A 27472-nucleotide genomic window follows, 5' to 3' on the forward strand; every position below is an offset into this window, starting at 1 on the left:
GCGGTTGCTATTTGTGTCCGTGAGAAATTTTCCCTGGTACCTCCACTTGGGAGGCGGCCTGGGAGGAAGAGAAACGGGTCGAGACTCCTTTAAGGGGCACGCGGGGGCGCGCCCGGCCTTTTGTCTGGGCGGCAGTGGCGCGCGCGTCAGCGTCAACGCCCGCGCCTGCGCACTGAGTGCGGCCTGGTCGTCGTCTGCTGCGGCGGTGGAGAAGTCCGGCGGCGGCGCAAGCACCCGGCCCGGCTCGGCCAGCCCTTCGCCTCCGGCTTCGGCTTCCCTGGGCTCGGGGCTCCCCGGCCCCGCCTCAGCCCTCCTGACCCTCGCACCCCGGCCGTGGCCGCCCGACTCTGCCGCCGCAATGATGATGATGGCGCTGAGCAAGACCTTCGGGCAGAAGCCTGTCAAGTTCCAGCTGGAAGACGACGGCGAGTTCTACATGATCGGCTCTGAGGTAGCCCGCGGCGCGTCCTCTCTCTCCGGGCCCCTGGCCGGCCTGGTCCCCGCGGGAGCCTCGGGGCGGGTCTGCGCGCCGGGAACGCGCGTCTCCATTCATCGCGGCGGGCGGGCGCGCGCGTGCGCGGCCGGCCAGCGGGGCGTGGTCTGTCTGTGTCTGGGGGCGTGGTTTGACCGGGGCGTGGTTGAGCAGGCCCCCGCCCAGCGCTCGGCCGCCTGGGTTCACCCACCGGTGTTGCGGAGTCGCGGACTCGCCCGGCTGCCAGGGCTGCGGCGTCCAGGGGCCCCTGGGCCACGCTGAGTTCCACAGCTCCAGCCGGGCACATAGAAACGGGGTGTTAAGTTATCTCTTGAGACACGTGGGGGGAGATGTTGGACCCCTTACACGCACCCCTCCCACACTGCTGGAGCTGGGATCCTGAAATCGTATGTTCGAAACACGGGGCTTAGTGAGGGCTCACCCCCTTCGTGTTCGTGAACTTTGAGGTGGGCGGGGAGTTGTTCTGACCTTTGATTACCAGTGAGGAAACAGGTTGGGAGGAGGATGCTTGCTTTTGGATGGCTAAGGCCGCAGCCCCCGAGTTAGATCTATCAGCAATTCGGAAGCGCTTGACACTTCGGATATCTTGAACTAACTCTGAGTTAGTACAGGGGAAAGAGCCTTAAGCCTTTAATCCTTAACTAAAAGTGACTTTTCAGCACTTTGTTGAATCATGTGGATGACTAACTTTAGGAAAACCCTACAACTGGTTCTTCACTGGTAGTTTATAGCAAGTATATTTTTTCCAGATTGCCTCAAACTAGGCCTTTTTGGCAGTCCCCGGTTTGTGTGTGTACATGCACATACACATATATTTTTAAATTATGGATATGCAATTTAGACGTGCAAACACCAAGCAGTAGTGTCTTCCTCATGTAATGAGTTAAGTGCAGATCTTGGAGAGTTAAAGCAGTTACAAATGCCAGCGGTTACTTCTCCTTGCAGCAGTTTTCAGTATTAGACATTTCATTCCTTTTTTTTTTTTTCTTTTTTTCCCCCACAATGTTTTTTTTCCATCACAGTTGAACATAGTGTGAATGAATTAAGCCTCATGATGGTCACACTGAGGCTTCCAGGACTCCCTGTGATTCCTGGCTTGTCTGAGTTGTATTGAGTTATGAGACCAGTGTTTTCAGTAGCATCGGAACCTTAGTGTTTCCTTTTTTCTCCAGTTTTTGAAAAACACAAGGGGCAGGATGCAACACATTTTTCATGTCATCATAAAAATACTACTCTTCAAAGCTAGCTATGCTGAGGAGAGGAGCCAGTGCCTGCCATCTGCCATAGCTCAGAATGGTCCTCATCGGCCGGTGGGCACAAAGGCAGTGGAGGAGTTTCAGTTTGTGATGATGGACAGGTTGTTTAGAGAACCTTTACCTGGGATTTCCCTGGTGGCGCTGTGGTTAAGAATCCGCCTGCCAGTGCAGGGGACATGGGTTCGAGCCCTGGTCCGGGAATATCCCACATGCCGCGGAGCAACTAAGCCCATGAGCCACAACTACTGAGCCTGCGATCTAGAGCCTGCGAGCCACAATTACTGAACCCATGTCCTGCAACTACTGAAGCCCACGCGCCTAGAGCCTGTGCTCTGCAACAAGAGAAGCCACCGCAATGAGAAGTCCAGGAACCACAACGAAGAGTAGCCCCTGCTCACTGCCACTAGAGAAAGCCTGCGTGTAGCAACGAAGACCCAATGCAGCCAAAAATAAATTAATTAGTTAATTTAAGAAAAAGAAAGAGAGAAAGAAACCTTTACCTGATCTAACGGTCAGGAAGAGCAGTCAGTTTAGCATTGGCTCTGAGTCGGTGGTACTTTTGAAAATCAAGCTTGCATTTATTAGGTGGAGCCTGCAGCCAGGTGGGCAGAACGTCAGGAGGCCTGGTTCCAGCTCTGCCTGTGTGTCACTTTTCTCATGTATGTAATGAGATGCTTAGACTAGATGGTCTCTAAGATCTTCCCCTTAGCACATTTTAGATTCTAGAAAGCTAACTGCAGTCTTCTCTTTCAGCCCTGTTGAGTGAGAACGTTTGTCCTGAGATGCAGTTTATAGAGACCAGATGGGAGAAGGGAGAGGCAGTTTGCTTTCTGGGGCCTGGCTTAACAATCATCAGGCCTTGGGAGGCCTGGGAAGGGTTCAAGGTCAGAGTGCTGTCTACTGATAAGCAGCAGCTCCTCTGACAGCATTGGGTGGATGGCCCCCAGGCCCCTTGCCCTTGGCAAACAGGCACAGTATTCAGAGAGGTGGGCCCGCCAGAGCAGTACCCTCAGCGCCCCCACACACTTGGGTGTAGCAGCCTTGGGAGGGCATCCACAGCTGCAGTGAGCATGTCACCCTTCTCCTGCCATCTGCAGGCAGCCGTTGTCACCACGCCAGAGTCACAGCTGAGAGGATCCTAGGAAATCTCCATAACCACACCTTCGTTTTCCATTTGGGAAACCCGGGTCCAGAGGTGGCAAAGGCTTGTTCGTGGAAAACCCAGGAAGGCAGGCCTGGTCTCCTAAGTTCTGAAGGGACCTTGGGAAGGGCCTAGGAGTGTGGGAGGTCTGCAGGACCTGCAAAGTAGTAGTGGGGGCATTATAGTCAGTGTCTTTTCAAAAACCTAATGGAAACTATGTGTTTACCCTTGGACGGTAACCACACTCAAGCCAAATAACTCGCATGGGTCTGTGCCTGCAGTGGGGAGCACCAGTGACCCTGTGGCCACTTTCTCTTGCACTGTTCGGCAGCCCTGGTTGGGCATCGTGTAAATCTTTGATTCATGAAAAATGGAGAAACTTTTTAAAAATAAATATACTATAATGGGGTAGGTAAGTGGGAAAGTAGTAGAAGTGGTCCTTCGTGGGTGAACTTCACAGTTGATGAACATCTGACAGAGATGTAGGGAGACCCAGAAAAGGGAAGTGATGCCTGGTCACAGGTGGAGCCAGCACCCAGTCCACCTGCTGTCCCTGGCCATGTGACTCAAGTGTTCGTTTTTGAAAAGTCAGTGAAACAATGGAGTTTCTTTATAAAAACTTTAGGACTAGATTTCTTTTCATCAAGTAAGTCGTACTTCGAGTATTTGGTACAGGCAAACTGAAGCTATTGTTTGGGGCAGTAATGATTTATATAGCAATCTAAGGATTGCTGATAAGTGCATTTTAAACTCTTTGGAAAATTCCTTTGGTATTTCTGGTTTGAGTTTTGTTACTAAACAAAGCAACAAAGGCCATGGGGGAAATTATCCTGCATCTGTCTAAAATTAAAAGACCTTTTTGGTCTTTATTACATCGTAAAAATATCAAAGTCTTAAGATAAAAGAAAGTCAGAGAGGCCTTACATTTCTGGAAAGTGCCACAGATCCTTAGTCCAAAATCAGAATCACTTCGAGCTTCTTAGTGAGCTCGGGGGGCCTGCCTCCCCAGTGTCTGGTCAGGCCTTTCTGAACTTGGTCCTGTCGTCAGGATGCAGATGTTATTACCCCTGCCAGAAGGACAGATGTAGGCCAGATACGAACTGCTGTTGAACCCCTGATGTCAGCAGAATGTATTTTTACTGCTGCTGGAAGCCTGGCGCCTGGAGGCCTGGGGGCCAAGTCGAGGTGTGTTTGTCTGTCACTTATCCAGCAGAGCCTCTGAGCCAGGGCCCTCCCCTTCCTCGAGGAGCTGCGACCCTTATAATGAGCCTTCTCGCTTTACTCATAGGTGGGAAACTACCTCCGTATGTTCCGAGGTTCTCTGTACAAGAGATACCCCTCACTCTGGAGGCGACTAGCCACTGTGGAAGAGAGGAAGAAAATAGTTGCATCGTCACATGGTAAAAAAACAAAACCTAACACTAAGGGTGCGTCTTCACGAGGGTTTGTAAACCTGTTTCAAAACCACTCGCTTATGTCATGAAGATAAAACGTTTTCACTCCGGAGCGTCTTCACGGCAGCCCTGACCTTAGGGTGGCGGAGCGTCCTGGGGTCCCCCTGGAGCGGGTGGTCCTCCGTCAGGGTCGGTCAGGGTCAGGTGTTGGCAGCGGGCGGTGGGCGGAGGGGGCGGGGCCAGGGCGGAGAGGGTGTTGTGAAGACTGCTGGTCTGAAAACGTTTTAGGAATGCTGTGATGCTCTACCATCTGCCGCGGGCGTGTTGCCATCGTCACCCTCCATGCGCCCGGGCGGCGGGGGGCCGCCCCAGCCCCCGCTCCCCTCCGGCTTTCACCGCTTCGCTTCCCAGCGCACATCGCACATCCATCGTGTGGCACTTGGTTCTGGCAGTCGGTCCGCTGGCGCTCGTGTGCATGTCCCACTTGGGGCTGTGGGGCGCTGCTACCCGACCCGGGAGGGCGGGCAGAGGGTGCTCCTCACCTCTGAGCTGGGGAGAGGCCCTGTGCCTCTGGCCTCAGTCGAAGCTGCCTTCCCTTTGGCAGGGTTGCCTAGCGGAGCCGGCCTGGCCCTTGTGTGCGTGTGCCCAAGTGCGTGTGCGTCCCTGCGTGCGTGTGCCCGTTTGCGTGCGTGTGCCCGTTTGCGTGCGTGTGCCTGCGTCCCTGCGTGTGTGCATGTGCGCTTCGCAGTCCGTCCCATGCCAGTGCGTCTGTAGGCGCTGCGGTGGTCTCGTCTATCGTATTCTTTTAATGCAGGAGCCGGAGCTGCTTTTCTATGCGCTGCTGTAACCTTTCACTCCCTCCTGCGCTTTCCAAAGCCTCCCTGGTCCTCCCTCCACCCCAGTGGAGCGCCAGTCACTAACCAGTGCGTCCCCAGCTGCGCTTGCCCCTTGGATGCCTTGGCGACCCTTTGGCCTCGCGCTCCTCGCGCTCGGGAGACTCTTTCCTGTAACCATCTGTCTCTCCACCAGGCTCCCTAGGCGAGCTGTGGTTGAACTGCCTAGAACTCCCCGCTCCCGGGCAGCTCGCATCCACTGGCGCTGGGCCAGGAATTCCTGTTTGGTGTACAGCAGCTCTTTCCAACTCTCTGGGCTCTTGTTTTAAAAGAAAAATATTTCTCACCCCTCATTTCATCTCCACCTTGCTTCGTGTCGTGGACTGCAGCGGTGTCAGACCTCTTCCCACTGGCGGTGTCACTCTGGAGCCTTCCTTTCCCCGAGAGGCCCCGCGGGCTGAGCTGCCCATGGGCGTCCCCTGTGCCTGGAGCCAGTGCTCCTCCTGGGACACGTTGGTCCCCGTCCATCCAGGGGGTGCTGACCCAGGAGGGCCTCTAGAGAAAGCCAGGGTCCAGACCGTCCCTTTGGAAGAGGCCAGCATTGGGCAGTAGTGAGGTTGACGCCCGCTTTCCCACCTCCTGCATGTGAGGACCTCAGTGTGCTGCATCTCCTGGCTGCTGCTGCTCACTGCCCGCCCGCAGGGTGACCGCAGCCGCATCTCTGGTTGCAGATCATGGATACACGACCCTGGCCACCAGCGTGACTCTGTTAAAAGCCTCTGAGGTGGAAGAGATTCTGGATGGCAACGATGAGAAGTACAAGGCCGTATCCATCAGCACGGAACCCCCCACCTACCTCAGGTAGTGCACCCCGGGGCTCGGCTCGCTCTCGGGACACCCATGGGTATTTTTCTCATGCTCTGGAACAAAATACTTTTCAGCAATTTACCCACTGTGTTTACAGATCGTCTTAGCCAGGCTTTGAAGTTTTTTCTGACTTTGGAATTTCTAAGAAACATAAGTCAAGTCTTGGGTTCTGGAGAGTCATTAAGAATGCTTTGAAAGTGGAATTCACTAATCTGTCAGAACAATTAGTGGCCCAGATCAACTCACAGAAGAAACAAACAATAGATTTGAACGTATCAACGTAGATCCTTTGAAAGAGCATTTACATTAACAGTTAAACAGGGGAGTAATTGGGAAGTTGCTACCTTGTAGAGTTTGTTCATTTAGATTTATAAGAAAAACTTGGATACCCCAAGTATTTGTCTATTTTATGTAGACAAATAGGTAAAGCGTGATCCACACTGAAGCACAGGAGTAAAGAAACACAGGGAATGATGTTTGTTCTTGGGTGTGATTTTAAAAATGCAAAGTAAAAAAATAAATAACTAGCAACATAAAGAACCGGGGAGGGCGTCATGGAGTGAGCACACTCACGCCCACCGTGGCGGCTCTGCCTCAGGCATTGCGGCCTCAAAGTTTTTTGTTGGTCTCTGATCTATTAATTTCACTCCTGGGAATTTGTCCCAGGGAAATAATTTATACCGTCAACAAAAACCATTATAAGTACAGAGATGCTATTGGTGGCATGTGAATTATAAAGAGAACTAGGGAGCCCCTTTAGTGTCCTGCCTCAGGGAAAGGCTGTGTGAGCGAAGATGCAGACACCCAAATAGTCTGGGATTACATGGTGTGTTGTGGGTAAGTAGACCCTGCAGCAACCCGAAACCTGGCTCACATGAGCGAGACGTGCAGAATACCTGCGTGATGCTTTCAGCTCTCAAGAAAACATGCATTTATGTGCATGAGATGGTGGGAGCACTAAGGCGGGGGGCAGGCCATTGTTTCAAGTGATGCGGTTGCGGAAAATCATGAAGGTGACATGATGCAGAGGTTGGGGATGGAAAAGTGAGTTATGTACAGTTGCTGCCCTCACGTTGCTCCCAGGTTACTAGGGACACGGCCCGAGTGTGATGAAGGGGCTCACAGAGCAAGGTGGGAGCCCACCCCCTCCTGTCGGTCAGCTTTTGGTACTTTCCTAGTAGTAAAAGCAACTTGTAATTTGGAGAGAAGAGTGAGCTCTTTGTGGGACATGGGTTCCTTGGATTACTTTGAGCATCATTTTCTAGAGAGTATTTACCAATGTGTCTTCTCACTTCTACTGGTCTGAAGGCCCAGAGGCCAGAGCCGTTGCCTAGTCTCTCTCAGCCTGGACTGCATGTCTAAAATAACTGTCTGAGTCTCTGCCTGCTTCAAACCTCCAGGAACTCACAGCCACCTGCTGAGTGCATCCGTTTCCTGCAGAGCACGCCAGCCCCTGTAATCAGGACCCTCTCTGTGTCTCCAGCCCTGCTGCCCTCTGTGTTCTTCCTGAAATGCTCTCCTCTCCTCCACGCATGAACCGTGACTCAGCATTTAAGGCTTTGCTCCAGGGCTGCTCTTCTGGGCAGCCTTCTTGTACAGTCCCTTCCTCGCAGAAGGGACGGTGCTTCCGTGCAGCTGTGCCCAGCATGTAGCACGTTGGGTCATGGCTCAGGCACTGGGCTGGGGCCCCTCTGCACCTCCCCTAACCCAAGAGCAGGTGCTGGTGGGAGCCTAGGGAATAGACACCTGCGGAGTCTGGGGTGCACAGAGGTCCCCACTGGGACCTGGGGCCCAGCAAGGGCGCAATGGGCATCCACTGACCACGACCTGATGCCTAGTGGGCAGTTTCGGCTCGTAGACTGAGTGGAGGTATTTCCATGTCTCCCAGGGAGCAGAAGGCTAAGAGGAACAGCCAGTGGGTGCCCACCCTGCCCAACAGCTCCCACCACCTGGACGCCGTGCCCTGCTCCACCACCATCAACAGGAACCGCATGGGCCGGGACAAGAAGAGGACGTTCCCGCTGTGGTGAGTGGGCCTCGCCCTCTGACTCCACCGAGGTCCTCCAGCATGTTTTAGTTTCCTCCTCCCCAGAAAAACGCTCTGCTTTGACCTCCTGTCCCCGAAACGCTGCACTGCTCCTCCTTGGGGCTGGTCTCCCTCAGTGTCCAGCATGACTGGCCTCCACGTGGTCCAGCCTGGCTCTGCCTGCGCTCACCCCCAGCTCCTCAGGTAGCGTTCCTGGGCGCAGTCCCTGGACCTTTTCTCTGCCATCTGCATGACTCAATGCTTAGTTGCCCATGGTGCCAGAACAGAATGCCACAAACTGGGTGGCTTGAAGCAACACAAGTTTATTCTCACACAGTTCCAGAGGCTGGGAGTTTCACTGGGCCGGAATCAAGGTGTTGCCGGGCCCTGCTCCCTCCAGGGTCCTTTCCAGCTGCTGGCAGCTGCCACGTTCCTTGGCTCGTGGCAGCATCACTCCAGTCTCTTCCTCCGTGGTCACATGGCCTCCTCTGTGTGTGTGAAATCTCCCTCTCTTTCTCTGACACTCTCTCTTTTTTTTTTCTGGCCGTGCCGCGTGGCTTGCAGGATCTCAGTTCCCTGACCAGGGATTGAACCTGGGCCACCACAGTGAAAACCTGGAATCCTAACCACTAGGCCACCCGGGAACTCCCTCTCCCTCTCTTTCTTTTGAGGACACTTGTGATGTAATTTAGGGCCCACTTGGACAAGGCTCCCTCGCCTTTTTTGCTCTATAAGGTGACAGTCACAGGTTCCAAGACTTAGGACACAGATGTCTCTGGGGGGCCATTTTTCAAGCTCCCGCCCACTAAGCTGTCCTCTGAATGCCGCCCCAAGCACCTCCGGCACAGGCTGCCTGCAGGCTTCTCTACTCCAGGACACAACAATCCCGTCCTTCCTGTGCTTGGGCCACAATCCTGGAACCCTTCCTCCTTCTCACACCATAGAGCCAGTCTCCACAAATTCTACTTGCTCAGCTCTCCAAGTGTCCAGAATCCGACCACCCTTGGCCAGCTCCCCACCAGGCGTGTGCCCCTTCACCCAGGGCAGGTCCTCTAGATGCCCCGTCACACCAGCATCCACCTGACAGAGTCCTGGTGGTGGCTGCCCCTCTCTGGCCCCGGCTCCTGCCGCCCTTCACCTCGGGCACAGTGGCCTCCTCAGCGCTCTTCAGCCGCCCAGGCGCTCCTGCCCTCGCAATTCCCTTGCTTCCTGCCAGCGTCTGCAGGCTCATCCCTTTCCCCCTCCTCCTTCCCTCCTCACCCTTTCTTTTTCTCCCTTCCCATCTCTGTTTGAATGTCACTTCTCAGAGTGGTCCTCCCCTTTTAGAATGGCCACTCTGTCCCTTTCCCTGAAGGTGTCTCCTAGAGCATTCGTGTCTGGGCCGGGAGAGGGGGTGTTTTCCTCATTTGTTTGTTTATCTATCATCTGTGCCCCCAGCTCTCTGAGAACAGTTCTCAACCCTCGGTCTTCCGCCCTTGGGTTTCTTGCGCCCACCCTCACCCCATATCTTCCCGCTTCGTCTTTCTAAAATGCAGGTGTGAGCACAGAACTGCCTTGCTCTCAGTCCTCCTGGGGCTCTCTCGGGGTCGAGGCTGGAGATGGAGAACTGTGGGCACTTGGACCCCTGTGGCTTCCCAGCGTCCTCCCACTGCTCCTCCGCCCCATCTGCACCCCTCCTTCCCTCAGCAGCTCTTGACTCTCTTGCCCCTCGGCCTTTGCTCAAGGGCTTCCGCTTTTGGGAGTACTGCCTGCTTTGGGGCTTAAATCTCCCTTACTTCGGACATCTCCATCTTGTACTGCTGCCCAAGTCAGCATCTCCCCTCCCGTCCTGCGTGTCCATTAGCATGGACCCCTGCTGGCACTGTCTCTGCCCACTCAGCCCATAGTGGACAAGTCCCTGTAAGAAGCGGGGTTTCCCCTCTGGTTAGGTCACAGTGACCAGTGGTGCAGAGAGGGAGGCCCTGGGTGCAGGGACCCCAGCCCCCCTTGCTGAGCATGCTGCTGCCTCCCTTCCAGCTTCGACGACCACGACCCAGCTGTGATCCATGAGAACGCGTCCCAGCCCGAGGTGCTGGTTCCCATCCGACTGGACATGGAGATCGACGGGCAGAAGCTGCGGGATGCCTTTACCTGGAACATGAACGGTACGTGGTGGCCAACCCATCGTCTTGCACACAGTCTTGTTTCCTGCCTGCTGCCCGTCGGGGGACCCTGGACTCTGATTGTGACATTCAGAGCTTTGTGGAATAGATTTGGAGGTTGTGGACTTTGGGTTCAAATCCTGGAATGCAAACCTGGTTCAGTGTTTGAAAATCAGTCGGTGTGATCCATCATATTAACAGACTAGAAAAGATAAATCCCTTGATTATATCAATTGATACAGAAAAAGCATTTAACAAAATCCAACACTCGTTCTTGATAAAAACTCAGGAAATTGGGAATAGACAACATGGTGCTGGAAGTACTAGCCAGTGTAATAAGGCAGGAAAAGGATATAAAAAACATACGCTTCAGAAAGGAAGAAATAAAACTGTCTTTATTTGTAGATGGCATGATTATCTACGTAGAAAATCCCAAGAGACCTACCAAAAAAACCTGCTAGAACTAATAACCAAGTCTTAGCAAGGTCACAAGACCCAAAATAAACATGCAAAAGTCAATTGTATTTCTATATATTATATACTGTCAGTGCACACGTGGACACTCAAGTGTCCAGTATAAAAATATGTTACTATTTACAGTTACTCAGTTAAGAAAAAAGGTGTAAATTTTACAAACATATAGTTTGTTTCAGGAAACATTTTGTATGCTGAAAACTATAAAGCACTGATGGAAGTAATTAAAGGAGATCTGAATAAATGGACAGACAACTATGTTCATGGATCAGAAGATTCAAGATGTTAATTCTCCCTAAATTAATACGCAAGTTTATTTTTTTTTTCATTTTTATTGGAGTATAATTGCTTTACAATGGTGTGTTAGTTTCTGCTTTATAACAAAGTGAGTCAGTTATACATATACATATATCCCCATATCTCTTCCCTTTTAATATGCAAGTTTAATGCAATTTTTTTGAAAATCCCAGCAAGACATTTTGTAGATTTAGACAAAATTATTCTAAAATTTCAATGGAAAGGCAAAGGAACTAGAGTAGCTAAAGCAATTTTGGAAAAGAAGAAAGTAGGAGGAACGAGTCTTTCTAATCCCAAGACTTGGTGTGGAGCTGCAGTAATCAAGGCGGCATCTGAATCTACAATGATCATAGACTAAAAAAGTTAATTTTAAAAATCCTCTGCACAGTATACTCATAGGATGCTTGGCCTGAGCACCTTAGCTTCCTGCTGCTTCACTAAAACTGGATGTATGAGTTATCAATAGTAGGCTAGCTGAGTGTTCAGGTCTGGCACAGTGGTGCTGTGAGGAGGGTTGGTCTCTAGCCCTTGTTCTGGGCTAGTGAAATAGTGGGGTCAGTTGTCTGTTAAGCAGACCTCATTCTTTTTATTTATTTATTTATTTATTTATTGCTGCATTGTGTCTTCATTGTTGCGCACGGGCTTTCTCTAGTTGCAGCAAGCGGGGGCTACTCTTCGTTGCGGTGTGTGGGCTTCTCATTGTGGTGGCTTCTCATTGCGGAGCACAGGCTCTAGGCATGTAGGCTTCAGTAGTTGTGGCACACAGGCTCAGTAGTTTTGGCTCGCGGGCTCTAGAGCTTAGGCTCAGTAGTTGTGGCGCACGGGCTTAGTTGCTCCGCCACATGTGGGATCTTCCCGGACCAGGGCTTGAACCTGTTTCCTCTGCATTGGCAGGCAGATTCTTAGCCACTGCGCCACCAGGGAAGTCCCAGCAGACCTCGTTCTTGAAGATGGAATCATGCCGAGTGCTTGTGAGGGAATTCATTCTATTTATATATATATATACAGATTTATTTATTTTACTTATTTATTTATTTTTGGCTGCATTGGGTCTTCATTGTTGCGTGCGGGCTTTCTCTAGTTGCAGCGAGCAGGGTCTACTCTTCGTTGCAGTGAGCAGGCTTCTCATTGCAGTGGCTTCTCTTGTTGTGGAGCATGGACTCTGGGCACGTGGGCTTCAGTAGTTGTAGCATGCGGGCTCAGTAGTTGTGGCTCGTGGACTCTAGAGCGCAGGCTCAGTAGTTGTGGCGCAAGGCTTAGTTGCTCCACGGCACGTGGGATCCTCCCGGACCAGGGCTTGAACCCGTGTCCCCTGCATTGGCAGGTGGATTCTTAAACCACTGCGCCACCAGGGAAGCCCGGGAATTCACTCTTTGCTTTCTCTTCTCCGTGGCTCATCCCAGCTTGACACGTGGTCATTGAAGTTTGGGTTATGAGAAAGAGGGCAGGTCGGGGGAAAACATTTGACTGCATAGGACCGTGCTGTAGTCCGGCCAGTAGTGGACAGTCCCCATGAAGCTCATACCTGAGGCAGTTATATCTCCAGGATCCAGGATCCGTACCCACCCCCACGCCGTCACCTTGTCGAGTGCGTGTGCTGCCCACAGAGTCAGAAACTCAGCGGGAGCTTGTAAAAAGCCACACGCAGCCCCGGGTGATCTCTGAGGGATTTCCACTGCAGAGGAAGTGGTGGATGGGCATGCACCTGCTCCGTCTTCCAGTGGATGCTGGCTTCCAAGTGGCTTGTCCAGAAGGAACCTGTGTCCCACAGCCTGGGGGGCATAACAGCAGGTTTTATCTCCTTCCAGTTCGGGAGGCTGGAAGTCCAAGTCAGGGTGTTGGCAGCGTTGGTTTCCTCTGAGACCATCTTCTCCCTGTGTCTCCACGTGGGCTTCCCTGGTTGCCTGGGTTGGAAGAGGGGAGGAAGTGGCACATCAGCTCTGAAGTGCCTTTGCTTCGCCCCTCCCCAGACAGCTCACTGGTTAGAACTAACGGAGCTGTGCAGTCCTAAGCCCGGGAGTGGGGAGCCTGGGGTTGGGGAGCACATAGGGTCTTGACCACCTCCAGAGGTGTGTGGGGGGGGTGTGTATGGATTGAGGGCCAGAAGGGGGGTGTTCGTCTTGTGCTTCCTCTCCTTACCATGTCTGGGAGGATCCATCGTCCTCATCTTCATGCTCATCTTCATCCAGGTGGGTTGGCAGAGGAGGACAGGCTGGGGGAGGTCAGGGCTGAGCACGGTGACATTAGGCCCTGTAGTCCACCAGCAATCCATACCTCTCACCTCATTTCAGAGAAGCTGATGACCCCTGAGATGTTTTCAGAAATTCTCTGTGATGACCTGGATTTGAACCCACTGACGTTCGTACCAGCCATCGCCTCCGCCATAAGACAGCAGATCGAGTCCTATCCCACAGACAGCATCCTGGAGGACCAGTCAGACCAGCGTGTCATTATCAAGGTAGGCAGCTCTCCGCCCTGCACCAGGGCCTTCCTTGTACTGGTGGGGGTCATGGGGTGCTGAAGCTACGTGGAGGCTTCAACAGAAGCCTGTCTGGGATTCATGCTGTGGGACAGGGCTTCTGGAAAGCTGTCTTTCAGGCAGCTTATCCCAGGAAAGGCGTGGGCTGACTTCTGAGTAAGGTATCACATTCTGGATGCTTTCGGGGTGCTGCTGTGGCATTGCCAGGCGTGGAGCAGAGCCTGGGTGGTACAAAGGGAGTTATGCCAGCTGACGGGTAGAGCAGGGAAGGCTACAGTAAGATGAGCACACTGCCACACTCTTCCTATGGGCAGGCTGGGCCAAGCACACCCCATACTGTCTCAGTAACCCCCACCATCCTAGGGGAAGATGCTGTGTTACAAGTGAAGAGGTAGGGCCACCTACCCCCAACTGCCCTGCTGAGAAGTGATAGAACTGGGGTTTGGGCCCAGGCCTGCCTGCTGCAGAGCCTGCTTGGTATGAAGCAATATCTCATTGTGGTTTTGGTTTGCATTTCCCTGTTGATTAGTGACCTTGAATATCTTTTCATGTGCTTATTGGCCATTTGTTTATCCTCTAAGTCTGCATAAATCCTTTGTGTTTTTGAATCAGGTTTTTGTTCTTTTGTTGTTAAGCTTTAGCAGTTCCCTGGGTCTTCTAGATAGCAATCCCTTTTCAGATAAAGTGATTTGCAAATATTTTCTTCCATTCTGTGGGTTGCCTTTTTATGTTGTTGATAGTGCCCTTTGATGCATAGAATTTTTTTTATTTTGGTAAAGTCCGGTTTGTCTATTTTTTCATTTATCGCGTATGCCGTTGGTGGCATAGCCGAGAAATCATTGCCAAATCCAATGTCATAAAGCTTTCACTCTGTGTTCTTCTAAGAGTTTTATAGATTTAGCTCTTACATTTATATGTTCCATCCATTTTGAGTTAATTTTTGCATATGGTGTTAGGTAAGGGTCCAGCTTTGATTTTTTTGCATATGTATATCCTGTTTTGGGCCCAAAACCATTTGTTGAAAAGACTATCCTTTCCTCATTGAATGGTCTTGGCAACTTTGTTGAAAATCATTTGACCACATATTTGAGGGTTTATTTCTGGGCTGTCCCACTGGTCTATTGTCTGTTTTTTTGTCAGTACCACACTCTTTTGATTCTTGTAGCTTTGCAGTAAGTTTAGAAATTAGGAAGTGTGAGTCTTCCAGCTTTGTTCTTTTTCATCATTGTTCTGGCTGGACGTCCTTTGTCCTTAGATTCCATATGAATTTTTTTTTTTTCTTGGCTGAACCGTGTGCATGTGGGATCTTAGTTCCCCAACGAGGGATCGAACCCAGGCCCCCTGCAGTGGAAGCACGGAGTGTTAACCACTGCTCTGCCAGGGAAGTCCCTCCATATGAATTTTAAAATAGATGTTTTTCTATTTCTGCAAAAATATTGTTGGGATTTTGATAGGGATTACATTGGATTTGTAGATTGCTTTGGGCAGTCTTGACATCTTAATAATATTGTCTCCCAATCCATGAACATGGGATGTCTTTCCATTTATTTATGTATTTAATTTATTTCAGCATGTTTTTAAATTAATTAATTTAAAATTTTAAATTATTTATTTATTTATTTATTTTTGGCTGCCTTGGGTCTTTGTTGCTGCACACGGGCTTTCTCTAGTTGTGAGAATGGGAGCTACTCTTCGTTGTGGTGCGCGGGCTTCTCATTGTGGTGGCTTCTCTTTGTTGTGGAGCACGGGCTCTAGGCGCGTGGGCTTCAGTAGTTGCAGCACGTGGGCTCAGTAGTTGTGGCTCGCAGGCTCTAGAGTGCAGGCTCAGTAGTTGTGGCGCATGGGCTTAGTTGCTCCGCGGCATGTGGGATCTTCCCAGACCAGGGCTCGAACTCGTGTCTCCTGCATTGGCAGGTGGATTCTTAACCACTATGCCACCAGGGAAGTCCCTTCAGTGTGTTTTATAGTTTTCATTGTACAAGTCTTTCATCTCCTTAGCTAAGTTAATTTCTAAGTATTTTAGTCTTTTTGATGCTATTGTAATTGGAATTTTTTTCTTAATTTCAGATTGTTCATTGTTAGTGTGTAGAAATGCAACCAATTTTTGTGTGTTGACTTTGTATCCTGCTACTTTACTGAATTCATTTATTAGTTCTAATAGTTTTTTGGTAGAATCTTTAGGGTGTTCTACAAATAAGATCATATCATCTGGGAACAGAGATAACTTTACTTCTTCCTTTCCAAGTGGATACCTTCTATTTCTTATTTTTGCCTAATTGCTCTGGCTAGAAATTCCAATGCTATGTTGAATAAAAGTGGCAAGAGTTGGTATCCTTGGCTAGTTCCTGATCTTAGAGGAAAAGTTACCAGTCTTTCACCATTGAGTGTGATATTTACATTGATTTTTTTGTGTATTAATTTTGTTATGTTGACATAGTTTCCACCTATTCTTAGTTTATTGAGTGCTTTTACCATGAAAGCATGTTGAATTTTGTCAAATGCTTTTTTCTGCATCTGTTGACATGATCATATGGTTTTTGTCCTTCATTCTGTTCAAGTGGTTTATTGCATTGATCGGTTTTCTTATTGAGCCATCTCTGCATTGCCAGAATAGGTTCCACTTTTTATAATTTATTTATATTGTTGTATCATTTATAATGGTGTGTAATTCTTCTAATGTGCTGTTGAATTCAGTTTTGCTAGTATTTTGTTGATTTTTTTTTTTTTTTTGGCTGCATTGGGTCTTCCTTGCTGCTTGTGGGCTTTCTCTAGTAGCAGCGAGTGGGGGCTACTTTTCATTGCAGTGTGTGGGCTTCTCATTGTGGTGGCTTCTCTTTGTTGCAGAGCATGGGCTCTGGGTTCACGGGCTTCAGTAGTTGTGGCTCTTGGGCTCTAGAGCACAGGCTCAGTAGTTATGGCGCATGGGCTTAGTTGCTCTGAGGCATGTGGGATCTTCCCGGACCTGGGCTCGAACCCATGTCCCCTGCATTGGCAGGTGGATTCTTAACCACTGCGCCACCAGGGAAGTCCGTTGAGGATTTTTTTTTTTTTTTAATTAATAGCTACTCTATTTATTTATTTATTTATTTTTAGCTGTGTTGGGTCTTCGTTTCGTGCGAGGGCCTTCTCCAGTTGCGGCAAGCGGGGGCCACTCTTCATCGTGGTGTGGGGGCCACTCTTCATCACGGTGCACAGGCCTCTCACTATCGCGGCCCCTCCCGCTGCGGGGCACAGGCTCCAGACGCGCAGGCTCAACAGTTGTGGCTCACGGGCCCAGTTGCTCCGCGGCATGTGGGACCTTCCCAGACCAGGGCTCGAACCCGTGTCCCCTGCATTAGCAGGCAGATTCTCAACCACTGCGTCACCAGGGAAGCCCGAGGATTTTTATATCAATGTTCGTGAGAAGTATTGGTCTATAGTTTTCCTTTCTTGTAGTATCTTTGCCTGGCTTTGGTATCAAGGCAATGAGTTATGAAGTGTTCCTTGCTCTTCAGTTTTTTGGCAAGATTTTTTTTTTTAACATCTTTATTGGAGTATAATTGCTTTACAATGATGTGTTAGTTCTGCTTTATAATAAAGTGAATAAGCTATACATATACATATACCCATATCTCCTCCCTCTTGTGTCTCCTTCCCACCCCTCTGGGTGGTTACAAAGCAATGAGCTGATCTCCCTGTGCTATGCAGCTGCTTCCCATTAGCTATCTATTTTACATTTGGTAGTGTTTATAAGTCCATGCCACTCTCTCACTTCGTCCCAGCTTACCCTTCCCCCTCCCTGTGTCCTCAAGTCCATCCTGTTTTTGGCAGGATTTGATAAGGATTGGTATTAGTTCTTCTTTAAACATTTGGTAGAATTCACCAGTAAAGCCATCAGGTCCACGGCTTTTCTTTGTAGGGAGGTTTTTAATTACTGATTCAACCTCCTTGCTAGTTAATTTCTTTTAAGAGAAATATGAATTTATTTTTCTTAACCTATTTCAGTTTCTCATTATGGCCAACTAGCAGAAAAAGGGCACAGGTGAGAAAGAAGGGGGATGTCCTAGGAGAGAAGCGGCAGGGATGTGTGGGGTGCAGCTGTGGGACCAACACCTGTGTCCCTGTGCGCAGCCTGTGGCCCCTGGAGGATGGCCCCTACTCTGCTCTGTGCTGCGTCTTTGTCCCGTAACCATGGTGGGGACGTGGGCTTGCAGAGTTGGCTACACCCAACTGCGTGGTTCCAGATAGGCGGGGTCAGCCACAGGGAGGGTCCTTGTGAGTCTGACAGCTGGCTTCTCTGACATTTTCTTGTAACTGAGTGTCATCTTTTTATTATCCTGATGGGACTTGTGGGCAGCCATACAGAAAGTTGTCAGGCAGTTGAAAATCCACCTGGGACCATCACCTGCTCCCTGATCAGAGGCTTTCTTGGTGACTAGACAGCTGTCAGCCATGGGGTCCATTCAGGCCCTCACACCCACCTATAATCCCCACCCATGGGATGGTGTCGGCTGGTAGGCTGCTGGGAGACCATCCCCAGGTTGGGGTCCTGCTTGGTTGGGGTCGTGAGGGCCTGCCAGCATTGGGGCCGGACACAGCTAGTCAGGGAAGGCCTGCTGCCAGGGGGGCAGAGCCTCGTGGGCACTGTGACCTGGGGGGAGTGTGCCACCTGGTAGGCGAGCATGCTGATGGCCACATCCAGGGTTTCCCGTGTGTCACAGACTGCAAAGGAGCCCGGTGCTTCTGGGACACAGTGGAGGACGACATCTGACCACTGTCTCCTCACAGAGCAGCACCTTAGCTTAGGGCAGCCGCTTACAGGTGCTCCTGGAGCGGCGGAACGAAAACCCAGGCTGGCACTGTGACCAGGACACCTGGCCCTCAAGGGCCGTGGGGCTCAGTGCGGCTGAGGGTGGAGCTGTCAGACTCTGGGGGGCTGGTGGGCCCTTTCTGGGGAGGGAATGGCATGTGGGTGATACAGGTTAAAGCTGGGGAGCCTGCTTGGGGGGCCTGGCCCCACAGTCCAGCCGCCCCTCACCACCCACCACCCCCCTGACGGCTCCCACTCCCCACTCTGTGAGCTTTCCGCATTCTCTGTGGAGGTCTCATGCCCTGCTCTGCCCAGACCCTCCCCCAGGAGCCCCACCCTGCTCTCTCTCAGCTTGTCCAGTTCTTCCTAAAATGCCCCCTCCCCCGGGCAGCCTTCCTGGGGCTCCTGGCTAACAGCTGACTGCACTTTCCGCCCCTCCCCCTCTTCCCCTCAGCACCTACACCTCTGATATCCCCTCATTCACGTATTTAACCCCGCACTGGATGTCAACCCATGAAGATGACTCTGTCTGTTTTTCCCACTATGTGTCCCCTGTGCGCATCCTGGGTCGGCAGGAGTCTGTATTTCTTAATAAACGATAGCATTGATGAGCAGTCGGCGCAGTGCACAAACAGGCACCGGTCTGCGTGGCACCCCTGATGGCCAGGCCGAGTGGTGCGCAGGGCGGTTTGGTCCCGTGTGATGTGTCCACGGGCTGCCTGCTGCTGCTTTGCTTTCCGGTCCTGTTGTGCCGACGTGGCTCACCAGACACGTGGTTCCTGCTGGAAAGGGCCGGCTCTTCCGATTCTCACCTGCAGACCTGCTTGGTCGCCCAGCAAGGGCGCGGCTTGGAGGCAGGAGTGGCGGGGCCTTGGCTGCAGAGTGGAGCGCCGTGCAGGGGGCCCAGAGGTGCAGGACTTCATGCACAGGTCAGGTGGTAGGGCCTCACGTTTCTCTGAAGGCATGGACGAGTCCCGATCCGAATCTTAAAAGCCCAGCTGAGCGCCTGGGGACAGTAGCATGAAGGGGCAGGTGCACCGTGGCCTGCTTGGCTGGCAGAGGGCTGGACAGCAGGGGCAGGGGTCTCCACACGATGCCCAGTGAATGCCGCCAGACCCCGAGTTGTCCTTCCTGTGAGTCGCTGATGCCCAGTTTCAGAGCAGGCCCAGGTCATCTGTGGGGTGAGAAGTCAGGGTGGGGAGCTCCTGGGGCACAGGCTGTGGCTGCAGGTGGCACGTCTCACAGATGCCTCTGGGGAGCGAGGCAGAGGAGCCGGCATGGCCTCCGCTCCCGCCGCCCCCCACCCCCACCCACCCAGGCTCTGCCTGTGCCATGCGGGCTGTGGGTCTGTGAGCGCACGTAGCAGATGATTTCAGAGCAGGGCATGTTCCGTGAAGAGACAGAGTAGGGGGGTAGACACTGGCTCAGGGGAGGGCTCGGGGATAGTATCTGATGAGTGACCAGTGTTTATCACGTTGTAAAGATCCAGAGCGGCACGGTAGAAGGGCAGAGAAGAGGGTATCGGCCGGTGCGGGGAGCGAGGGGGTGGGAACAGGGGCAAGGCGGGACTCAGGTGCCCAGGGCCCTCCAGGGCCCTCCCTAGAGGGTGACAGTGCCGGGCCCTGAACCACAGTCCCTCTGGCCGCCCAGGAGGTCTGTGGGGTCAGCCCCGTTTGCGGATGGGGAGTTGCAGCCAGAGGGATAAGGGCAGCCGTCCCACTTTCTCATGGGCCTGGAGGTGGGGGGATGCAGTTCTGCCTGCTCTGACTCGTGTTCCTGGTTCTGGCCCAGCTGAACATCCACGTGGGAAACATCTCCCTGGTGGACCAGTTTGAGTGGGACATGTCAGAGAAGGAGAACTCGCCGGAGAAGTTTGCCCTGAAGCTGTGCTCCGAGCTGGGGCTGGGCGGGGAGTTCGTCACCACCATCGCGTACAGCATCCGGGGACAGCTGAGCTGGCATCAGAAGACCTACGCCTTCAGGTAGGTCTCGGACAGGTGCCTCCTCCTCCTTCTGCAGACCATTCTGGGGACAAGGCTTCCCCCTGTGTGTGGTGATGCCTTTGGGACTTTCTGGAGCCTCATGATGCCGTCTGGCCGAGGGCAGCCTTGCGGGCTCAACGGCCTCTGTTGGCTCCTCCCATCCCCCATCACAGAGGAGGATCTAAGGAGGTGGCGGGTCTGCCCCTCTGTCCTCAGCCACTCTGCCGCCAAGAGCCCCTGCCACCCTCACACGCCACCTCCTCCCTGCACTCACCCAGACCCTTCCTCGGTCAGGGTCGTCTGATGGACTGGCACTGAATCTCAAACAAGGGCTACTCCATGCTGCCTTCCCTGGAGGGGAGTCAAGAGGCTGCTGTCGCCTCTTGTTCAGTCAGAGAGTGGGTGGTGGGCGCCCCCGCTGGCTGGACCCGTACTGGGTGCCGGTGTGGAAGAGGGAGTAGCGTTCAGGCTGCTGGGGATGGGCGGGGGTAGGGAGTGTAAATGGAGCATTTGGTCCAGTGTCCTGGGTGCTGGTGGGGGTGGACCGGGGGACGGGGCTCCTCATGACACAGATGTGGCCTTCCTGTTCCTGGTGGCCCTGCCGTGCGGGCCTGGCCGGGGCAGGAGTCGGCGAGCGTTAAGTACATAGCAGAGCTCGCCCACCGACAGGACTGTTCGTCACATCCAGCCCTGTCCCCTGAGCTCCTTTACCTCGGCGGGATGGGGTGCCAGCGGGGGCGGCGCTGAGTATCTCTGCATCAAAACAGGATGTTAGGATTTATTCTGCTCGTCAAGCTGTCACCGTCCACATTTGGAGGCCATTACTGAGGGACCACCCCTTAAGGTGGTGCAGAGGAGCAAAGACGAAGAGCCTTGCAGAGACGGAACAGCTAAGGGAGCGCATGAGTCTGTTTGTGTCTCAGCTGGTTCTCCCAGAAATCCCAGGAGGTAGCCTTCTCAGTTTTCCTGTAGCTCTGAGCAAGAGAGAAGGAATGACCAACACCCGCAGGGCCTGAGGCCCCGGGCGTCCCAGCTGACATAACATGCATGGCCTCCCATAACCTCCAGCAGCCCCGCTAACTGGGGATCCTGCTCCACAGATGGGGGTCCAGGCCCATGCTCTGCATCCCATGGGAGGTCTGCTCACGGTGTCGCGGTGCGTGTCCACTGACAGCATGCAAGCTGAGGCCGACCAGCCTGGGGCCAGTCTGGGGTGGCCTTGCTTCCTAGAGTCGACCCTGAGGTCCTGGGAGTCCCTTATCCCCAAATGCTGAGTCAGAGCCCACATCTCACCGGTGTGCAGCAGGGGGACTTGGAGGGTGTCCACACACGAGGCCGCATCCCTCCTGCTCTGATTCCCGGGTCTCCGGGCTGTTGGCAGTGTGACCTGCAGCTCCAGAGCAGGCCCCCGGGGGCCCTGGAGGGTGCAGGTCAGGACTTGGATGGAGTGCTCCCATTTCAGCAGCCAGTTAACACGTTCCGTTGTATAGGTGGGAATGACTCTGGTACTGAGGATGCAGGTTTCAAATCCTCAGGATCAAAGGCAGGGCCGCCCCACTGGGGACCGTCCCCTCCACAGCAGCTTGGCCCAGCCAGCTGGGTGGGTGCAGCCTGCCTGGTGGTCTGGAGGCAGCCACAGGCCTTCTTTGGCGTCAGGAGGGCTTCTGCACTTCCCCAGCCAACCAGGCCTCGTGGGCTCACGTGTGCTGGGTCTGGGCTGGGCAGCAGGGTGCTCGGAGAGCTGCCAGGACAGGAAGGGGAGCGCGAGGTCAGGCTTTATCATCCAGGGGCAGGACTGCGGCTAGCAGGGGGCCTGGAACTTTGTCTCCTCACCCCACCTCGCGTTCTCCCCACCCCTCGGGAGCTCCCTGGGAGACCAGTAGCAGCCTTTCCCTGCTGTCCAGCCTCTGCCTGGGAAAAGGAGAGGGGCTCGCCGCGTCTCCAGGGCCAGGGCCTGCCTGGCCCACAGAGAGCTGGACTGGGAGCCCCAGCCTGGTTTCTGCTACGCGAGGCTTGGCAGCTGCTGAGTCACGTGACTCCTCAAGGGGACTTTAAGCTTTGGGCCCCATCACCCGTTGGAAGCACTCTGGATTCCTGTGAGCTGGTGCTGGCTGTCTCCCCCGGATTGAGCTCAGCCCGGTGTCTGGCCGCGGTGCCCTCCTCTGTGACAGTGGAGCAGGCTAGTCACAGGCCATGCGTGAGCAGGGGCACCAGTGCGGAGAACAGGCAGCGGGCCAGGCAGGCCTGATGTGGGCAGAGGCAGGCAGTGAGTATGAGGGGGACGCGGGCGTGTGGCTGCTAGAGGACAGAGCTGAACCAGAAGGACATGTAGATGTCCTGGAGCCAGCGGAATGGAGACAGAGACAGTGACGAGGGGGCAGGGCTCCCCAGGGGAGGGCTGGGCAGAGGGTGTGAGGGTGTCAGATGGTCACCGAGACTGTGAGGGGGGTGGCATCCTGCAGAGTTCCTCCACCTCCTCCAGGCCAGCCCTGCGCCCTGTCTGGGGACACAGAGGAGAACCAGCGCGCTGTCCAGCAGAGGAGGTGCGAGTGCCTGGCCACCGAGGCCAGAGGGTGTGGGCCGGGGAGGAGGCAGCGGGTGGCCAGGGCAGGAGTGGCCGGAGCAAGCTGGGGACAGGCAAAGGGTCAGAGAACCTGGCAGCTGTGCCCGGTGGGGGACAGAGGCATTGTCACTGGAACAGCCTCAGGGTTGGGAGGCACCAGGGTCGTTGTGGACTGGCTGACCAGAGCCACCAGAAGAGGTTAGTCCTGGGGCTGCAGCCCCTGCGCTGGCCCCACGGCAGGACTGGCCGGCTTGTTTTCGTTCACCACCTAGAGTGTCGACTCAGTGGGTTTTTGTGTGTTTGCACAGTTCCGCAGTCCTGGGCAACCGCTGATCTACTTCCCGTCTGTAGATCTGCCTGTTCTGAATACTTAATGTAAATAGAATCATATAACGTATGGTTTTTTGTGGCCGGCTTCTTAGCATAATGTTTTCAGGGTTCGTCCATGTGGAGCCTGTATCAGAACTTCATTCCTTTTTGTGGCTGAATGATATTCCATCGTATAGACAGACCATACTTTATTTATCCAGTCATCAGTTGATGGTCATTTGGGTTGTGTTAACTTTTGGCTGTTAAGAGTAGTGCTGGGCTTCCCTGGTGGCGCAGTGGTTGAGAATCTGCCTGCTAATGCAGGGGACACAGGTTCGAGCACTGGTCTGGGAAGATCCCACATGCCACGGAGCAGCTGGGCCCGTGAGCCACAATTGCTGAGCCTGCGCGTCTGGAGCCTGTGCCCCGCAACGGGAGGGGCCGCGATGGAGAAAGGCCCGCGCACCGCGATGAAGAGCGGTCCCCGCACCGCGATGAAGAGTGGCCCCCACTTGCCGCAACTGGAGAAAGCCCTCGCACGAACCGAAGACCCAATACAGACAAAAATAAATAAATTAATTAATTAAAAAGAAAATCCTTAAAAAAAAAAAAAAAAAAAAAAAGAGTAGTGCTGCCGTGAACACTTGTGCACAAGGTTTTGTTTGAACACCTATTTTCAGTTCTCTTGGGTATGTACCTAGGGGTGGAATTGCTGAGTCACGTGGTAGCTCTGTTTAGCGTTTGGAGGAACCACTAGACTTGTTTTCAAAGCAGCTGCGCCGTTTTACATTCTCTCCAGCAGAGCAAGGGCTCCAGTTTCTCCACATCCTCGCCAGCGTTTGTTATCTTTTTTTTTTTTTTTTTTTTTTTATAATAGAAGTCCCTGCAACCATTTTTTTTTTTTATAGCTACTTTATTTATTTATTTCTTTATTTTTGGCTGTGTTGGGTCTTCGGTTCGTGCGAGGGCTTTCTCTAGTTACGGCAAGTGGGGGCCACTCTTCATCGCGGTGCAGGGACTGCTCTTCATCGCGGTGCGCGGGCCTTTCACTATCGCGGCCCCTCCCGTTGCGGGGCACAGGCTCCAGACGCGCAGGCTCAGTAGTTGTGGCTCACGGGCCCAGCTGGTCCGTGGCATGTGGGATCTTCCCAGACCAGGGCTCGAACCCGCGTCCCCTGCATTAGCAGGCAGATTCTCAACCACTGCGCCACCAGGGAAGCCCCTGTTATCTGACTTTTTGATCCTAGCCACCCTAGTGGCATCTCGGTGTGGTTTGATTTGCATTTCCCAGTGGCTGATGGTGTTGAGCATCCTTTCATGTGCTATTGGACGTGTGTATATCTTCTTTAGACAAAAGGTTATTCATGTCCTTTGTGTTTTAATTGGGTTATTTGGTGTTTTATTATTTAGTTGTAGGAGTTCATTATATATCCTAGCTACAGGTCCCTTATCACATACATGATTTGCAAATATTCTCTCCCTTTTTGTGGGTTTGTATTTCACTTTCGTGACAGTGTCCTTTGAGGCACAAAAGTTAAAAATTTTTTATTTTTGATGTGGACCATTGTTTTAACGTCTTTATTGAATTTGTTACAATATTGCTTCTGTTTTGTTTTGGTTTTTTGGCGAGAGGCATGTGGGATCTTAGCTCCCCGACCAGGGATTGAACCTGCACCCACTGCATTGGAAGGCAAAGTCTTAACCACTTGATCGCCAGGGAAGTCCCACAAAAGTTTTAAATTTTGATGATGTCCAGTTTATCTATTTTTTCTTTTGTTGCTTGTGCTTTTGGTGTCATACCTAAGAAACGGTGGCCTGATCCAGGCTCCTGTCCCAGCACCATTTGTTGGAAAGACTGCTCTGTCCCCATCGAGTGGGTTTGGCCCCTTATCCAAAGTTAGTTGATCATAAACAGGAGGGCGACGTCGAGTTTTGCCCCCTCCTCCCAGCTGAGGAGCTGTGGGCAGGTTGCTCACCATCGCAGTCTTGTTCTCATCTACCAAGTGGGCACAGTCATGCTTCTCAGCTGGCCTCTTGTACCTCGTGAGGTCATAAAAGTGAGGTCACATCGAAGATGAACCTCCAGGTCCTCTGCCTCCTCAGCCATGGCCTCCCTGCCTGGACACCGCAGGTCGCGGGAACATCAGGGTCCCAGGTGGCCTTGAGGCCCGGGAAGCACAATCCCCTCAGAGGGGATTCTGAGGGCGGCAGGGCGGCTCTCTGCCCGCATGTCCCCTGCAACACCTATGGGGCCTGCTGGCTCCAGGCCCATCCTTCCGTGCCTGGTTCAAGCAGTTCTTATTTTAGAACAAACCCACTGGGGTGGAATCTTCCCAGAGACACGGGGAGGTAAACACAGGGGCCTCCAGGACCCACGCACCAGCTCTTGTTTAAGAGGAAAACATGTTTGCCTCCCCTCCGCATGGGCTTGGCGACTTTCATGTTTTCCCCTCCTGAGGAAGGCGGTTGGGAGCCCTCGAGGTGAGGAATGATGTTTGGGTCTGTGGCCGGCTGGTTTTGGGATTGCCAAACCGCCACCCGGCTGGGGAGCAGCTGTCAGGAGTGGCCGAGGAGGGGCGGCCCAGCCACGGGCCTCTGAGTCACCAACACCAGCTCCAGCTCCGGGCCTCATGGGCATGGACCCCATGGGCCAAGCTGTGGCAGCAAGAGGTGAGCCCCACTTCTGCAGGGGAGCAGGGCAGCCCTGGGCTGTGCCCCGTGCGCCCGCGGTCCCTGAGACTCCAGGCCGAGGAGCAGCATGAGGGGGGTGGGCGGGGGCTCTGCAGTCACGCTGGGCAGCCCCTTGGTACGGGCTCGGGGGGCTGTGGGAGTGGCACCTGTCCCCCACATAGCGGATGTACGTTGGATGTTTAGTAATAGTGAGTCCCTCACAGCAAGGACATTGTCCCCATTTTCGAGATGAGGTGTTAAAACCAAGGCCAGGGGCCCGTTTTTTTCTGTGCCATCATCCACCGGGCACTTCCCTGGGGCCCCCCCCGCTCTCCCTCCTCCAGAGCTGACTCTACAGGGCTCCGGGTAGATGGGGGCAGGGCTTGGGCTGCACTGAGGCTCACCGGGCAGCCTGGGCTTGGCCCTCCTGGCAGAGGCGGCAGCTCGGTCAGGCACCCCCAGCCTTGGTGGCCTCGCTGAGGCTGACCCCCGCCACCGCTGAGTCCACTTAGCCAGAGGGTGTGCAGGTGGCCCTCAGCCAGAGTTGGAGGCATCTCTGAGGGACCCCAGGGTGGAGTGGTCAGGGGTCTTGGGTTCTGGGCCCCATGACGGGCTGAGGAGCCGTGTGTGGGACCATCGGGGGCAGTGGCCCTCGGTGAGCGGCGTCCGGACTCCTTTGCTTTCCTTTTTCGTGGACGCTGAGCGAGGCGGACGGCCCTCCCCCTCCCCACAGGTGCAGTGGGAACAGCTGGCCCTGCAACGCTGTCCTGTGGACCCTTCCCCAGCATGCAGACCCAGAGTCGCTGTCGTGGTGTCCGCTGGGCCGCAGCACCCCTGCCGCCCTGTTGGGGGCTGGGCACAGAAACCAGGCTCCAGGGTTCAAGCTGCCCGTGGGGCGTGGACAGCGCTTTCTGGGGCCTCTCCGGCTGCTGCTCTGTGAACTGTCTACTTCCTCCCGTCTTCCACAGTGAGAACCCCCTGCCCACGGTGGAGATTGCCATCCGGAACACAGGTGACGCTGATCAGTGGTGCCCACTGCTGGAGACCCTGACAGATGCCGAGATGGAGAAGAAGATCCGCGACCAGGACAGGAACACAAGGTGCCTCCCCAGCCCCCTTTCCAGGCAGGACAGGACCGTCACCTTTCCCGAGACCCAGCAGGCCCCTGGATGATGAGTCCTAGTCTAGCCCTGCAGGGGACAAGAGTAGCCCTTGGGTTGGTCTGACCACAGCCTAGACCAGGTTTCGGGACCCCTGGAGAGGTGGGTGGGACAGAGAGCAGCTTCAGGGCCCCAAGTAGCAGACAGGCCAAGGCTGAGGGAGGGGCTGGGGATCCCACCTACCACATCCTGTCTCTGCCCCTTCCCCTGGCTGCCCTAGAGATCCCTGGTGGAGGGGCAGCTGCCCAGGGTCACCGCCCTCTCCCCTCCTGCAGGCGGATGAGGCGTCTGGCCAACACTGCCCCGGCCTGGTAACCACCCAGTGGTGCTTGGCTCCCACGGAGCATCTGGAAGATTGGACCGTCTCCCCTCCATCTTCTGGCAAGGAGGGGGCAGCCCGGCCATCCTGAGGAGCATGGGGCAGGGGCCTCCTGGTCATCCACCCCAGGGTACACATTCCTTTTGCTGAGCTCCAGTCCCCACCGCCCATCTCTGGTCAGGAAGAAGCCTCATTTTGGGTTGTGTTTTGTTTTTGTATAGGAGCCCCAGGCAGGGCAAGCAACATTTTTTAAATAAAAGGCGACAGGTCCTGTTTCGT

The 27472-nt window shown here is 53.7% G+C and overlaps 1 protein-coding gene across 4 annotated transcripts; it reads left to right on the plus strand.

Moving 5' to 3' along the window:
- Nucleotides 1–161: 161 nt before the first annotated feature.
- On the plus strand, nucleotides 162–27466 carry SMARCB1 (SWI/SNF related, matrix associated, actin dependent regulator of chromatin, subfamily b, member 1). 4 transcript variants are annotated; one of them, XM_007196303.3, is made up of 9 exons: nucleotides 162–451; nucleotides 4179–4317; nucleotides 5849–5978; nucleotides 7873–8010; nucleotides 10027–10154; nucleotides 13214–13380; nucleotides 19982–20172; nucleotides 26683–26814; nucleotides 27150–27466. In XM_007196303.3, the coding sequence occupies exons 1-9, from the start codon at nucleotides 359–361 to the stop codon at nucleotides 27187–27189; spliced, it is 1158 nt and encodes a 385-aa protein (XP_007196365.1). In that variant the 5' UTR covers nucleotides 162–358; the 3' UTR covers nucleotides 27190–27466. The 4 variants fall into 4 exon arrangements, with proteins under 4 accessions (XP_007196365.1, XP_007196366.1, XP_057382315.1 ...); XM_007196304.3 differs by having other exon boundaries at nucleotides 4179–4290; XM_057526332.1 differs by lacking the exons at nucleotides 162–451; nucleotides 4179–4317; nucleotides 5849–5978; ... (3 more) ...; nucleotides 19982–20172; nucleotides 27150–27466 and adding an exon at nucleotides 20187–22438.
- Nucleotides 27467–27472: the final 6 nt, after the last annotated feature.

The sequence above is a fragment of the Balaenoptera acutorostrata genome, chromosome 13 (genome assembly GCF_949987535.1).
Source record: "Balaenoptera acutorostrata chromosome 13, mBalAcu1.1, whole genome shotgun sequence".
Taxonomy (NCBI): domain Eukaryota; kingdom Metazoa; phylum Chordata; class Mammalia; order Artiodactyla; family Balaenopteridae; genus Balaenoptera; species Balaenoptera acutorostrata.

Excerpts from the sequence above, each read along its gene's own strand:
- SMARCB1 (XM_007196303.3), top strand. The coding sequence starts at position 359 with ATGATGATGATGGCGCTGAGCAAGACCTTCGGGCAGAAGCCTGTCAAG. Across the intron at positions 20,173-26,682 it reads CAGAAGACCTACGCCTTCAG|TGAGAACCCCCTGCCCACGG; the intron begins GTAGGTCTCGGA and ends CGTCTTCCACAG. Across the intron at positions 26,815-27,149 it reads GACCAGGACAGGAACACAAG|GCGGATGAGGCGTCTGGCCA; the intron begins GTGCCTCCCCAG and ends CCCCTCCTGCAG.